Raw genomic sequence first — 15,445 nt, forward strand, 5'->3', positions numbered from 1 at the left:
GTGGGTCACTGTCCCAACTTAGCCCTCAGTGTAAGTGGATTCGAATAGTAAAACCACCGCATTAACATTTCACTCGATGCCTAACTTGTTTCAAACAGCTAAGATTGTTGTTTTTTTTTATTGTTTGGCTGTAAACTATTCTTCAGCATGGCTCCCGAGTTAGATAGTAAAAAGAGCAAGTGATTGTGCCAGTGAAGTTTTTGGAACGTAACGGTTGCCGAAGAAAGAAAGAGAGACAGCTGCTGCACACCACAGAGCGAGAGAGAAAGAGAGAGAGAGAGAGAGAGAGAGAGAGAGAGTGAAGTGAGGCACAAGAAAAGATGATACTCACTTGGCCGCGCCATTTAAAGTCACAGCACATGAAGGTGTATGTATGTGTGAGATTTGGCTTCCATCAAGAGCTGTGACTAACGATTTTTTTTTTTTTTTTAAGAATCGATTATCCTATCAATTATTCCACCGATTATTTGGCTAATTCCTCCCCCATCACTCAGTTGACTTTGTGCACCCTCAATGTGAAATAGTGTCCTTTTTTTTAATGAGATGGAAATCAAAACGTGTTTAAAAATCCGATTAATCGACAAAAAAATTGACAAATGTTCAAATAATCGTCATTTGTTATTTCTATTTCTTTTTAAGAGTGCTGTATTTCTTTGAATAACAAATGTTGTTTTGCCATGTGAAGTGTCGGACCAAATTTTTACTTTTGCAGAGTTGATTTGAGATACAAGCGCGGTCAGGAAACAAATTCAACTTGTAAGTCGAAGCATCCCTTTCGTCCCTCCCGACTTACATAATTACCCGATCAAACGACGAGTACTTTATCCCATCTTGACACTTTCTCGACATGGTGTTAAAGTTAGCTAAAGGGTCTAGTTAGTTTTTAACCCTTTGCGGTGTGCCGAACCATAACCAAATAGCGAAATTGTGTGCGTGTGTGTGTTTGCGAGAGATTGTAAGCACATGTGTGCATAGTTGGTGCTAATAGAATTCTGCTGTCCAGCACACAGCTGTGTCTTGCTGATGAGTCCCAGGAGGCCCCAGCATGTGTCTATGGTTACTATGTTGAGGCTTCAGCATGAAACCATGTGCAGATCATTACTCTCTCTCTCTCTCTCTCCCTCCCTCCTGCCCTCTCTCTTACTCACTCCCTTGTGCTTTCTCTCCTGCTCTATCTATTCTCTCACTTGCCCCTTCCCCCACCCCCCCCCCCACCCCTTTTTTTTTTCCCAACTTGTGCCACTCTGCAGTCACAAGAGTCCGGCCTATCTGCCGAACATTTGTAGAACCGCTTCGTCCTCCTCCACTTTTAAGACGTCGGTTCGTTGCCGATGTGTGCCACTGAAGATGGCAAGTGTACTCGGTGTACCGAATATTGAGTACTTGAACAGATGTAGAACTGCACTACCCCACGTGGCGTTATTTTCCGCCCCGACTCAAATTGAAAGGTTTTTTTTGGGGGGGGGGGAACAGACGTTGACAGAGCAGGTCATCCTTTTTAGTTTAAAATGGCTTACCTCAACTTTTAGGATCCAAGGCCAATGGTAAAATCCATTTTTTTTTCTTGATTTGGTCTGTATTGTCTCATACAAGCTTGCTAATGCTAAGTTGACTCAACACGTACGGGTCTCAGCAGTTCCGGACATAGTCCATAACGATTCTTATCTTTTGTAGCCGACCCTGTTTTGAGTTGAGGGGTCACCGCAAGCTGACATTTACAAGCCCCCGTAATCCCCACCCAAAAGATCGATGAAACCTTATCCAAAGCCACCTCAAAATAATTTCTAAATCATCCCAACTCCTCCTCACGCTCGCACCTTACACAATCGGTTCGGTCTTAAAAAAAAAAGAAGCTCTGGTGTCAGCGTTTTTCATACGCACCGTCTGTTTATGGCCAGATACTTGTATATATGTCTAGTGTCTATTATACTCGCACATATGTGTTGTGTTTATTGTGTGCGAGGATTTACGCGCTGTACCTGCGCTGCCAGGTCCTGTCCCGCGCACACAGCCCCGCAGGCAAACTCGAGCCAGCTGGCTTCGCTGAGCGTCGTCCAGCTGTTGTGATTTATGTAAGGCTGTTAACCCTCCACTAGTTTGGCTCCCAGTCGCGCAATACTCGGCTAACAAGTAACGTAGCTCGTCTTAGCGTGGACGCGCGTGAGTGTTGTGAGGAGGTTGTGTTTTGATATTTTAGATTAGGCAAAACCTAGCTAATTAAAATCTGCGGCAAGAGTAGTCGGGAGGGGTTATTCTGGGGAAAGCGGAAATCTATCCACGGATTTTAGCTTGGCCTTGTCATCGTTGCGCCCTTTTCACCGCTTTCTTAAATTCTCTTTGAATAATGCATGAATTTTTAATGACACCTGAGATCCGTGTCATTCAAAATGTTTGTCCTTGGAGTTATTTATTGAGCAAAGATTTATAGACGGTTAAAACAATGCAAAAACAAAGTAAAAACGCCCGTAGCCTTGTTTACCGATGACTCCGGTCTAATAAAATGAATCAAGTCTGGCACTACTGGAAGCTAATTGCTTTGTAGTTATCATGTTACGACACTTAACGTTTCTTCGGGCTTGAGTATTCAAAGCGGGGTTAGAAGGGCCGACCCATTAACACTAATAGCAGTTGAAAGTATTTTCTTCAGAGTGACAGGAGTGCCAGAGTTGAAGGGCAACGTGAGAATCAGAGGTGGGGAGGTCTCTTGACCCTTTGTCCGATTAGCATTTTGTTGTGCATCAGTGCACGGCGGCACGCTGAGTGGTCGCCGACAGACATATTTAATGCCTAAGACATAATGGGCCTGAATCAGCAGATCGCTCCACTGGGAGCTATTAGTGAAGACATGTGCCATTAACCCCTTCCTGGCCTCCGTTCCAGACCGGTCCATCCCCGCCCCCATTAGCATGAACCACGCAGGCCGAAACTAAGAGCAACTAATTTAATTTTGTAGCAGAACTAAAAACACAAAAACATCTTTGCTGATTTATTATTGGTAGTATTATTATATAGGACTGTTAAAGTAGTCTATTGATTATTTGAATATTATATAAACATTGATTTTGCATGATCAAATTCGTATGCATCATAATTTTGCCCGCTTGGGGTCACCGTCATATTCTTCTATCTATGACTTTGTGTGTTTATCGCTTTAAAAAAGGCGGGGCCGAGCCCTGGTGAGTGACGTGGGTGTCAGCAAATGAGGCGGAGATTGTTGTGGAATTTTTTGAATTGTAATATAGAAGTATAATTAATTCAATTCAAATATTTTTTCCCCAGTTAATAACTGCATATGACAGACGCAAATATAAAAAAAATAATAATTATAAACGTGTCGGAGGTGACTGATCCTCTGTCAAATATGGTGAATGAGGGAAGATGCTCAAGTCGCATCACCGCATTATTTTCTGTAACACTCCCGCATCCCAGAGGTTCATTTCTGCAGCTCAGCACTCCAGGCTTTCTCACCTACACGCAACTAACGTATGCGCGTCTGCGTCACATTAACACACATGCGTCAACACACACAGGATGTATGCGTGGGTGTTTTTTTTTTTTTTTTTTTCCTTTGCTCACTGGAGCGATGGTCTCAAGCGTAGGATTACCAGACCTCGTCTTCTGCCGCGACACAAACACTTGCACGTGTATGTTTGTCCGCATGCGATGCTGTATATACGTCGTCGACCTCTATGAGTTCATTGTGAGATTGAGGGATCCCCCCCCCCCCCCCACTCCCACCCTGCTCTCTCCCCTCGGCTGGGCAACACGTCATGTCTGTCACCTTCCCTCTGGCCACAAAGCTGCCCATTATAGAAAGTCGAGGGGTTCGGTGACCAGCGAGAGGACTCCCCCCCCCCTCCCAACCCCACTTGTCCTCTTCTTTCTGTCCATTTGTCCACACTCCCCCTATAGCTAAATCTTAAAACTTTTCTATCCTTCACATATAGAGTCACGTATGCACATAAATATTGTCCGCACCTAAGACGACGCCCCCCTCTTCTCTTTTTTTACACGCAGCGATGCGCCAGCACACACTCAAATTTGTTGGCCGACTCTTGGGGGAGTAAAACGGCTCAATGTGTTAAAAGCATTAGGTAAGCGTGAATCCAGCAGCACTCCTTTTTGGCAGGTATCGCATGTCCTGCTTCATTACAATCTGGTGGACGCATCCAGCTGCATCCATCAAGACATCCCCCTTCCCCTTTCCCCCTTGGGTGCTTTAACACAGAGTGGGCCATCTCAAGACGTTAGCTCCAGAATAAATGACGTCCATCATTATCGTCGAAGCCTCCCCGAACACGACTCCGCTCGTGTTGTGAATGTCAAAAAAAAAAGGGGGAATAAGAAAAATAGTGCCTGCTTGGGACGCAATTAAAAGGCGATTCCATTTAAGTGTAACAAACCGTCTCTTGTCCACACTGCAGCGTCGTTTTTATTTTTACCGCCACTATTTTTGGTCTCAATATGACGTGGGGAGGGAAGCCAGCTGAGGAACACGCCGAGCAGATCAAAGCAGCTAACCTGTAGCGACGTGCCGGAAATAAGGCCACACCTCGCCGTCAACACACTGAGGTTCTTTTCTCCACTCTTGGCCCGGCTGAGCTGCACTTGTCCGCCCACCGTTGCCAGAAAAGGGTCACGTTTTAGGCGAGTTGAAGGTTTCAAGGTTCCTGCTTGTGGGACAGGTGAGGCAACCCTGGCACAGCTCTCAGCTCCAAAATAAAGGCTGATTGTAGTCATGTTTCATTTTTGTTATTTAAAGGATGTGAGTATTTCGGACATGTGACACCTATATGGAGCTACTCTTCCCTTAGGCTTCACCACTAAATCAATTCGTATTAAAAAAAACAACAATGTTTTTTTAGTCAGACCCCCGTTGGTGCTTTTCTCCGTGCACCCTGCACACATGATAGATGAGGATAGCAGAGCGTATGTTTACGAGCACAACTGCTGGACTTGGCAGGGCCGAGCGCTCCTTCAATGTCTCGCAGTTCATCACGGCTCGCTGATTGACTGGCTGGGACTTGTTTCCAGCAGCGTTTACATTATGCGCACGGGGTATCTGCTCTCACTCCACCGCTCACCTCCTCCATAAACCTCCATTTGCTTCCAAGCGCTCCCAAAAGAAATTGCGGCCATCATCGTTAATGATGATATTCCTCCTCCCCCACCCCCATCTCCTGGCAGTGGTCCTACGCTTTGGAGAAACCCAACACGGGCAGCGTGTTCAGCCTGGCTTGGTCTGCTGACGGCACGCAGGTGGCCGGGGCCTGCGGGAACGGCCATGTCATCTTTGCCAATGTGGTGGAGCAGCACTGGGAGTGGAACAACTTTATGATCAGCCTCACCAAGAGGAAAACCATGCAGGTAGACACACATACACACACACACACACACACTCAATAGACACTTCGTTGACTCTGGCTGCCAAATGAAATGAGATTCAACACAACAGATGGATTAAAACTTCTACCGTGACTTTTGAGAGAGCTCAGCCAAGGTTGAACAAAAGTGATGAGCGCGGAATTTTTTTTTTTCTTCCATTTATAGCCCGTCTTGCCTTTACGGAGGATGATTTTGATGCTCGTGTGGCGAGATCGTTCTTTTAAATGTGAATGCAAAAAGGGAAAAAAAGTTGGGGGTGTCTCTATAGGATCAGAATAATTATTGATGAATTTGATGACCGATTAAACGATGCACCTCCGATTAACTGGCTTACAATTGAGCATTATCGTCTTGATTAAGATTTTTTTTAGCTAGTTTTTGTAGGTCATGCCATTACAATGTGCCTGTATACCTCACGTGCTTCACTTGCATACATATGCAAAAAAAAAAAAAAAGACTTCTTGTAGCCATATATTATATTTAGCCCCTGCCCGTTCGCCAGGCAATGACAATGGCTACCCTGTCTAGCTGCCTCCCTTTCCTCTACTATTTTGTACCGTTTAAAGTCAAGCTGACCACAAAGTAGCATTTACACCCATTTAACATGCCCAAACGTCCATAGAAAAGGGATACACACCTCAAAAAAAAAAAAAACCAGGATCAGGCATCTTTACTGAGTGCAGTTTGTGTAAGCCAAACAAACGCGGGTCATCGGCCACCTTATTTTCAGCCTGCCAGGCACTTTTCTGTCTCCCTCCTCCGCCTTTCCTCCTCACGGGCCGGCCGCTTTAAACGTGCACATCTGCCAGTGGTTTGTGAATCAGCCGGCTAAATTTACCACCTTGCGGTCTAATGTTGTTGTTTTTTTAATTCTTGCTTGTGTTGCTTGTAAATTTGCCTTGCCGGAGGGGGCAGAAGAGGAAGATTTGTAAAGCTGTAAAAATAACTCCACCTTTCACCTGGCGCTGGAAAAAAAAGCCCTTTCATTCATTCAGAGCGAGACGCGAGGGAAGTATTTATCTATCGGGGACGGGCGTGCGTACATTCCGAGCAGATAAAAATGTCTGACCGCATCTAGCCGACGTATGCTCGAATATATGATCTACTGCTTCCTGTGTATATAAATAAAACATACGGCAATCTTTCATGTGCCATTCTATATGTATTTTTTTTTTTTAAATTTTCCACAGGTAAGGAATGTGATGAACGATGCGGTGGACGTGTTGGAGTTCAGAGATCGAGTCATCAAAGCCTCGCTGGCTTTCGGGCACCTGGTGGTGGCCACGTCCCTTCAGTGCTACATCTACAAGTGAGCCCTTCACCCAGTCGGCGCATCCTCCATTTTTCAAACCCATTTCCCGGCATATAACGTTACTCCACTTTGAGAGTTAACATAAGCCTCCTTATATGGACATCAATTCACACACGATGCCGCTGCCAAAGCGAAACGCTGCTCCTCATCCTCAAAGCTGTTTCGCTTTAAAAAGGAAATCAAAGATATCCTATTTGTGTGCCATTTCGCAATTGCACTTTCTATGCACTCACCTGCAATAAGGAAATATTCTGATAAATCTCCCTTTAGATATTATATCATGATAACCCCGCATATTTGTGTGTTTTGTTTGTGCCAGCACACGCAACTGGAACACTCCCCTCATATTTGACCTGAAGGAGGGAACGGTCAGCCTCATTCTGCAAGCCGAGAGGTGAGCCGCATGCTTTATCCCGGCGAGCTGGCGGATCAGGAGAGTGGAAGACGGTCATAGGATCCACTCACCGCCTCTCCAAGGCTTCATTACACACATACGGACACACACACACATCCACACGGGAGCCGGCGCTATAGCTTAGTCAAAGTACATCATGTAATAAGTCTGATAGTGTAAGCGCGCGGGAAAATCTGATTATTATGGAGTAGCTCTTGTGCAGCACTCCAGCGCAAGTGTCCCTGACACTCATCAGACCGCTAAATTAGATTACTTGTCATTCCGTAATCACGGCCGAGCCTCCGACGTCACGCCGAATAAGTCGCTGTTTTTAATGCGCGTAAAAATCCTTCACCTAACGACCATCTGGTTTTATTCGATGAATAGCCGCACCGCACCCATATAAAAGTCGACTCACGATGTTTGTCTTTCTCCTTCCCCTCGCTGCCACTCAAGACATGCTCTTCTGGTGGACGGGGCAGGCTTGTATATTTTCTCCTACGAGGGCCGACTCATCTCCTCGCCTAAATTTCCTGGTATGAGAGCTGACGTGCTCAACGCTCAGTGCGTCTCGCTCAGCAACGACACCATCGCCATCCGTGACAAGAGTGATGAAAAAGGTGAGAAGGTTCACTGTCGTAAATATGATTGCACCCTGTTAATTTTTATTTATTTTTTTAATTCTCACTAGTCATCCTTCTCTTTGACGCCTTGACCGGCAAACCTCTCGGTGACGGGAAGTCTCTGACTCATAAGGTAAGCAAATCCATCAGTGGGAGGGACTTCTGATTCCTGGGATTATTTTTAGGATTATAAACAGAAGAGAAAAACAATCCCCTGGTGCACAATATAAATAAATCCACGTCGCCAGATTTGTTATGTATATGCTAAATTGAGTGCACGTGAATAATAGTCTTGAATTTCAGTTTTGAAAAAAAAAAGAAATAATTCACACATATTCAACCACGGGTGGCCTAATGTAATTTTCTCATCCAGACCCTGCGGACATTTTCATCACACTCAGTCCACTATCTCGCCATCTTCTATTTTGCTTACCAACGCAACCATGCGTATCCCAAGCCGACCGTGAACGAGCTTATTTTCCGGCGGGAGTGGCACAAACTAAAATAGTCTGTCTGGCCAACTCGTAGATGGTGCCTATATGGTTTGTCAATTTTTAGATTTTACGGCTCCTTCAAGCCTCGTGTTGTGAATCCATAAATGCTTACTACAGCAGAAGTCACCCGCTTGAGAGATCCTGTACAGGAAAAAAACTAAGAAAAGTTCTTCAGCTGTATAAGTGATTACATTAAGACTCTCTCTGCTGCCTTCTGTTCATTTTGATGTCATAAATCAAACCGTCACATTTTATTTCCTACACAAGGGTGGGATGGGTTCATTGTATGGGGGGGGGGGAAACAAGTAAAGCACAAATGAGCGTTGTCTTCCGGAGATGAAGCCAGCTGGCTGAGCATCTCAAACATAAGCGTGCACGCATTGGCTCCTAAAGAAGTTCACGCACATTCTTCTCGGATGCCTGCGTGTGACTCAAACACAGGCGCACGCCTGCCGGGTCACAGTGCAAACGTATGTCTTGCTTCTGTCACTCACTCCCCCCCCCCCCCCTTTTTTTTTTTTTATCTCCACATGCAGCTGGAAGTGGTGGAGATAGCTCTGGACCAATGCGGTCCATCCACCGAAAGGAAAATCGCTTTGATCGACAAGAACCGCGACCTTTACCTCACTTCCGTGCGCTACCTCGGACGCGAGCCCAAAATCTGCAAAATCGGTAAACATATCCGAGCCGGAAACATCGTTTGACGCTTTCGACCGTCAAAGTTGTCGTACGTGCGTCGTAGGTAGCATGATCCACAGCATGGCCTGGAACAACACGGCAAACGTCCTGTGCGGCGTCCAAGACAACCAGTTCACCGTTTGGTACTACCCCAATGCTATCTTCATCGACAAGGAGCTGCTTCCCAAAACACTTTACACAAAAGATGGCAGGTAAGACTCCGACGGTGATTATCTTTTTTTGTGTGTGTTGACACATCTCCTCCCGCTTCCAAGCGAGTTCAGCCACGCGCCGCACATTCTCAGCTACGTGGACACCAAGGTGCGCTTGCGCCAACGCGACGGCTCCTTACTTTACACCAGCGTGCCTCCATACGCCGGGCTCCTACACGAATTCAGCAGCTCGGCACGCTGGGAGGACGCCCTGCGCCTCTGCCGCTTCGCCAAGGTAAGATATCAGACGTCCTTATTTCTCTCGAGGTGGCTGGAGCGCCGTCGGGCTTTCCCGTGTCACGCTCAATCGGGTGTTCGAACTGAAAAGGTAGCCGACAGGTTTATTGCCCCGGAGCAGCAGGCTTTAATTAGCCTTCAATTAGCCCGGCGACACCGTTTTGCTACGTTGAGGCCCCGCGGAGCTCACTCGTAACTGAACCCCCGAATGCACGTATGGACTCTTCAAGGGCTGAGACTTTTTTATTTTTATTTTGTTTTTGCTTAAGCGATGACACGATAACCACTCGTAGCAAGAGCTGAGCCGGGGACAAAGAGGATAAAGAGAGCTTTTTAAAAGCCTTCCCCGCAGCTGTACTTCTGGTAAGAGTTTGGTGGCACAGCGGTTTTTCCCGGAATCCCATTTGTCGCAAAGGATTGATGCAAAGCGTGTTTGGATGCGCGCAAGCACGCACGCACACACACACACACACATAGTGAGTGACACACAATCTCATCTGCGATTGGTTTGATTTGCTCGAGCGATGACGGTGTTGTTTTCCGGCCGGCGGTTTGTCGTTCGAGCCGTTTGTCGTGGTAATAGACGGTGATTAAAGGGAGGAATCCACAGCGGTGACTTTGGCCAGCTGATGGGCTCCGTTTTTAATGAGACGAAAGCGGTGACACATTTGTTTACGTTCGTAAGCGTTGCGTGAAGAGAACGTCTGTTTGTTTGACGTGGGTTTCACCAAAATGGCAGTCAGACTTTCTGGAATGAGAGAAACACAAAGCACTTACACACATCTGTCATGTCAACGCGTGTAATACAGTGGAACCAACTCATGCTGGGGTTTCTCTCGGTCCGCTTGATCCGATGCCACAAAGTTCTAAAACGAAGTCTCGTCGCACTTCCTTTTGTATGCAGGAAGAGTCTTTGTGGGCTTGTCTGGCAGCCATGGCGATAGCCAACAGAGAGCTGACCACGGCCGAGATGGCCTACGCTGCCATTAGAGAGGTAAGAGCATCCATTAATGGATCCGTCAGCTTTTTTTTTTTTTTTTTTCTCGCGACTCTGGAATGAACATGTGGCGGGCGAGCTTCACGGCGAGGTTTTTCCTGGTTGTTTCCTTCCACGCGCATCATCTCCCCCCCCGTCCTCTCGCTTCCCAGTTACCACGAGTGCATTACATCAACTTCATCAAGCAGCAGCCGTCCAAGGAGTCATCTTTGGCTCACCTGCTGCTGTTCAGCGGGCAGGTCCAGGAGGCCGAAGCCACTCTCTTGCAAGCGGGGCTCATCTACCAAGCCATCCAAGTCAACATTGATCTCTTCAACTGGGAGAGGTGAGCAGCTGTTTCTATGTGTGTGTTGGTTCAACTTCAGCCTTGTTGGTGTGTTTCCAGAGCACTTGAGTTGGCAGTCAAGCACAAAACCCACGTAGACACCGTGCTGGCCTATCGGGAGAAGTTCCTGCAGACATTTGGCAGGAAGGAGACCAATAAGAGGTTCCTGCAATACGCTAAAGGGGTAAGCGGAAACAGCCTCGCCGTATTTGCTGCTTCACGTTAATTGATTCGGGCAGCAATCACATGCAGTTTAACAATTGGGTCGAGGAGGGGGGGGGGGGTCTAACAGTCTCCTGTTGTTTACAAGCTTTTCACTCACGGTTTACACGTTCAATCTGATACAAACACTGCGGCCTTAATCAGTTCCATACTGGCAATAGAGCTCAGGAAATTAGCCTTCTCTTGATGTTTCTCCCTGGCTTCTCTGACTGGCTGTCTTTCTCCCAGGTTGAAGTGGATTGGGAAAAAATCCAAGCCAAGATTGAGATGGAGTTGTCCAAAGAGAGAGAGAAAGCTGCAAACGCCTCCGTCAGGAGCAGCTTGGCCCAGCGGCGTTAAAGTCAAGAGAAATCTTCGGATTCCCTCCTAGGCTCGGGCTGTCCAGTAAAAACAAAAAAACGATTCTTTCTGAATGATACGCCTAATACAAGATGGATGAGAGACTGCCACAGTTTGAGAAAAAACAAACTCTTGAGGTATTTAGGGATTTTTGGTCCCTAAAGTGGATAATAATTGTCCAGTCTTAGGTTTTATTGCACTCATAATACGGCTTTTGGCCACACGGGAACACACGACGGACATTTGCACCTTTCCGCGTAGTCGTGACATTTCCGCAGCAAAATGCACCATTGTGGCCTTCCTCATCATTTCAGACTCATCGTTGGTCTTAAATCTTGTTTTGTGATGTGTTTATAGGACATGATAGATATTTTTACAGGTTATAGTCAAGAAGAAAATTTATTTAAAAAAAAAAAATTATTGAACAAAACGGGTGTCCCTTTATTTTTTTGTAGCTTAATAACAATAATTAAAACTGGAAGCAGCAATCAGAAAATACATTCCGCACAAATATTTTTCAATGCCAAGTTCTGCCGTACACTTTTTGTATTTATGTTCTTGTGCCTCGCTCCATATTTGACATTTATTTGTGGAAAATGAAGACTCAACCCTGCCCCAGTGCTGCCATGGGAAGATGTCAGTTTTATATGACCCTCTGTTAAAATTTCATGTAAGCTACTTGAGAACGCTCAGGTCGTCTCACATGTTAGAAAGTCACTCAGCGTTCACACCTCTTAAGCCTCGTAAAATGACCACTTTCTCTTGGGCCGTGGTGGTGGTGCTGGTGGTGGTGGTGGTGGGGGGGTTACTCCCCCTCTCATCTGGCCCTTAAGTGGGTTCTAAACATGGATTTGTGCTTCTAAGTGCTAACCCCATCCACCCACAGATTTCTCTCTGGCAGAGCAAGGCCATCAGTCATGGTCGGCCAGTGTTGGATTACATGAGCCACCGCCATCACGCTCCGGTTTGCACACTTTTGAAAATGAAACCGGACTGAATTGTGAAATGCTCTAAAGGAGAAAAAAACGTCTTTTTTTTTTTTTTACACTCACTTAAAGTAAATGGCATTCTGCTTATTTAATCCACGTAAGCAGGACATAAATCACAGCGCTGTGATGTATGCGGTGTCAAGAGTAGTTTTGGGATTGTTGCAAAAAGGTCACCTCATATTTCATTAGGCAGCAATGCTTGCAGAATGAATGATGGTTCTTGCTCGCCCACTTCCTCCCCTCCTCTTTCTTCCTGGATAAGACACAGGAGACTTTTGAAGTATTCATGATAGTAGATGGCAGTTTTAAGCGAAATTGAGGTTGATTGATTTCTGCAAATTTGATATCATTTTGTAAACATCCACAATTAATGCTTTAAACTTGCTTGTCTCAACACAAAGAGCATCATTTTTATCTTTATTTTACATAACCCAGGTGCTCATTTGCATAGAAAAGGCAATTGTTGTCTCTCTTTTTATTGTCAACATTCGGTGTTAAAATTGCACTTGAGAGTAAAATTCAAATAAAAATAATAACAGGATATTGTCTTAATGCACGTGGTTTCCGTCAGACAGAGTTCCGAGATGTCCTTGGGCTGGGCTGCTGCCCTCCCGACCCCTCCAGAACATCCAGTCTGTGCTCTTCAGCCTCCGGCCCGGCCGCCCTTCCTCTACCCGGACCTCTCGTCTCGATTTCGGCCAACAAGTTGTCGTCGGAGCGGTCCCGATGCATCTCCTGCATGCTCTCCTCGTACGTGGGCAAATATTTGACCTCGTCGTAGGCTGGCAAGTTGGGCGAGGCGAAGTCCACCGGGTTGCACTCTGGGTAGCGGTCCAGCAGGGAGTCTTGGGAGGCGGACGCGTGGCCGTGGAAGAACGAGGGCTCCTCCCCGCGGTCCTGGTGCGGGTGGCGGCGCGGTCTCGGGCACACAATCCGCTGGATGAAGTAGCCCATGGCGAAGAGCAGCAACAGGATAAGGATGCCCGACAACTTCCGCGTGAACCAGCCCACGTTGTCGAAGAAGATGTGCATCGGGAGCTTACAGCAACGAACCATTGAGCCTCCGACTCCTCCTCCTCCACCACCGCCGCCACCTCCGGCGCCGCTCCCGTTCCCGGCGACGATCGGCGTGCAGCACTGTTGGCCATCGGCGCACTGAACCTCCCCGCAGCTCCGCAGGGCTTGACACACGGAGAGAAGGCACGCCGAGAAAAGGGTGCCGGTGCACCCGCCGCCTCCGCCGCTCAGACGGGGCATCGTTGCCGGATGTAGTGTTCTTTTGTGGACCCCCGCCCTTGGTAAGCGTGTGTCTTGGACGGCAGGTGTTCCGCTCCGAGCTGTGTTGCGATCCAAATCTCACTGCAGCGAGGCGCGGGACAGCAGGTGCACCCACCCTCCTCCTTCCTCCCCACCATACTCCTCCTCCCCGGAAGACCTCTGTGATTGGAGTGGCTCATTGATGAGCATCATGAATTTCTGATCGCACGTCTGCTTCCAAGTGTAAATATGCACACGTCGCGCCTTTGAATTTAATGACACCAATTTATTATTAATACAAAAATCACAAGTGCCTGGATGCTGAAATGTATCTTCTTCTCTTGGTTGCAGTCACTGATGGTTGAATGCAAACAACAGCATTTAAGTTGACCACTAAAGTTAGAGTTTGCAGTGATTTTAAAACTTTTTTGTAAAGAAAATGTATATAGTGTGACAGAGTGATGTTTCTCACATGTTAAGGGACAAAAACTTGCCACATGGTTGTCTGGAAACAGGGAAATTCAGCTTCTGGTGAGCAGATGTTGCCTATTTTCTAGTTGGCCTTGATAGTTTTTTCCACTAGCTTTTTTTTTTTGTCTGTTGATGTATTAATACGTGATTGTGTCATCCCTGTGCTTTTTACAGAAACCGTTACATGCAGTGCATTCAGATTGTCGTGTTCAAAGTAGTCAGTACTTCATGTTAAGCACAGTACTTGAGCAGATGGTCCGTCTCTTATTTGGTCACTGGAGAAAATCCCCGAAGACGCCAATCTCGGCCTACTTTAGGCCACAGCAGAGTCAATGTCAGTGATACAAGGCGCCAATGGATCTGGCCCTCTCATAAAAAATGAATAGTCCTTACCTTGTGGGCTGCATTAGATGAGTGTCTGGACTCACATAGTAGTGCAGCATCACCCTTGAGGACCATGAGTTTGTAGAGCATTGAAGAACATAAAAGTAAACGTCCACTTTAAACACTCCCTCAACGTGTTAATTTATATTACAAAAGCGGTAACTGACACCGCCATTTTGAAATCACAGGTTGTAATTCAATCAACATTTTCATTTTGCTTTCTCTTTGACTTTTTTTTTCCACCAGAGAAATATTCAATGACAAAGAGTATGAGGACTTCAATATAATGTTAAAAACAACTAATGATGATTACTTTAAAATGCAACTCTTAAAATGGAAGCGCTAGCATAGATGCTAATCCAAAATAAAGCCTGATTATTGACACTAATATATTGACAATAACAAATGGCTACATCCCGGGGAGAATTTATTAATGTGACCCCAAAGAACTTTGTCAAATATTTGGCAGACTGTGACGTTAAGGTGTTAACTTCCGTCTGAACGATTAGCCTCAATCGATATGCTATGCTAATCAGTAAATAACCCCAGATAACAATGTGGGCTCAGAACGGAAGACTTTGTCCTGCCTGCGAAAAACAGAATGTACCCAGGAAACTAATTTAACTTTTGGTGATCAACCATTTTTCACCATAACCAGACCCTTGTGTCCCTCTAGATCTTAAATTAGTAAATCAGTATCCTTCTGTACATCTGTCGAAGTTGCTGAGGTTGCACCTCAAAGAGAAACAGCACTGTTTTGAAGAAAAAAAAAAAATTCATATTCTGGACAGAGAAAACTAATTATTACCATCTTCATTGTTTTAGCTTTGTCACGCAGCGTGACTCGCGTGGTGTTATTTGCAAAATTGCTATATCAAAACTACCACACGACTGATTGCTGTCATTAACTTGAGCTTGAAATAGTTCAATTGCTACACCAACAACTTCATCAAATCTTTTTTTGGTGGAGAAAAAAAAAGTCAATGTATCATTTCTTTTTAGGCATATTTTTATTACAACTGTGTTTCTCAAACGAGCTTTGCAAGGGCGAGCTCCAACCTCAACAGGCCCTAATGCACAATATAGCAAATCCCATTACTGCGGCTTTACAACATAAACTTCAGCA

At 45.9% G+C, this 15,445-nt stretch overlaps 2 protein-coding genes across 3 annotated transcripts in view; one reads left to right on the plus strand and one right to left on the minus strand.

The window, feature by feature from the left end:
* The window catches only part of ift80 (intraflagellar transport 80 homolog (Chlamydomonas)), a 27,255-nt gene extending 14,507 nt beyond the window's left edge, over nucleotides 1–12,748 (plus strand). For both annotated transcript variants that reach the window (XM_049726263.1, XM_049726261.2), the window contains exons 9-20: nucleotides 5,188–5,367; nucleotides 6,576–6,694; nucleotides 7,017–7,091; nucleotides 7,548–7,711; nucleotides 7,783–7,847; nucleotides 8,745–8,880; nucleotides 8,951–9,098; nucleotides 9,162–9,333; nucleotides 10,240–10,329; nucleotides 10,485–10,657; nucleotides 10,718–10,841; nucleotides 11,108–12,748. In XM_049726263.1, the coding sequence (XP_049582220.1) occupies nucleotides 5,188–5,367; nucleotides 6,576–6,694; nucleotides 7,017–7,091; nucleotides 7,548–7,711; nucleotides 7,783–7,847; nucleotides 8,745–8,880; nucleotides 8,951–9,098; nucleotides 9,162–9,333; nucleotides 10,240–10,329; nucleotides 10,485–10,657; nucleotides 10,718–10,841; nucleotides 11,108–11,218 (1,557 nt within the window). In that variant the 3' untranslated portion in view covers nucleotides 11,219–12,748. The remainder of the gene's footprint in view (nucleotides 1–5,187; nucleotides 5,368–6,575; nucleotides 6,695–7,016; nucleotides 7,092–7,547; nucleotides 7,712–7,782; nucleotides 7,848–8,744; nucleotides 8,881–8,950; nucleotides 9,099–9,161; nucleotides 9,334–10,239; nucleotides 10,330–10,484; nucleotides 10,658–10,717; nucleotides 10,842–11,107) is intronic.
* Nucleotides 11,628–13,653, minus strand: LOC125972526 (uncharacterized membrane protein C3orf80). Its single transcript, XM_049726274.2, has one exon. It carries the CDS (start codon nucleotides 13,462–13,464, stop codon nucleotides 12,775–12,777), a length of 690 nt encoding a protein of 229 aa, XP_049582231.1. The 5' UTR covers nucleotides 13,465–13,653; the 3' UTR covers nucleotides 11,628–12,774.
* Between the last annotated feature and the right edge of the window lie 1,792 nt (nucleotides 13,654–15,445).

This window comes from Syngnathus scovelli, chromosome 7 (assembly GCF_024217435.2).
Source record: "Syngnathus scovelli strain Florida chromosome 7, RoL_Ssco_1.2, whole genome shotgun sequence".
In the NCBI taxonomy this organism is placed as follows: Eukaryota; Metazoa; Chordata; class Actinopteri; order Syngnathiformes; family Syngnathidae; genus Syngnathus; species Syngnathus scovelli.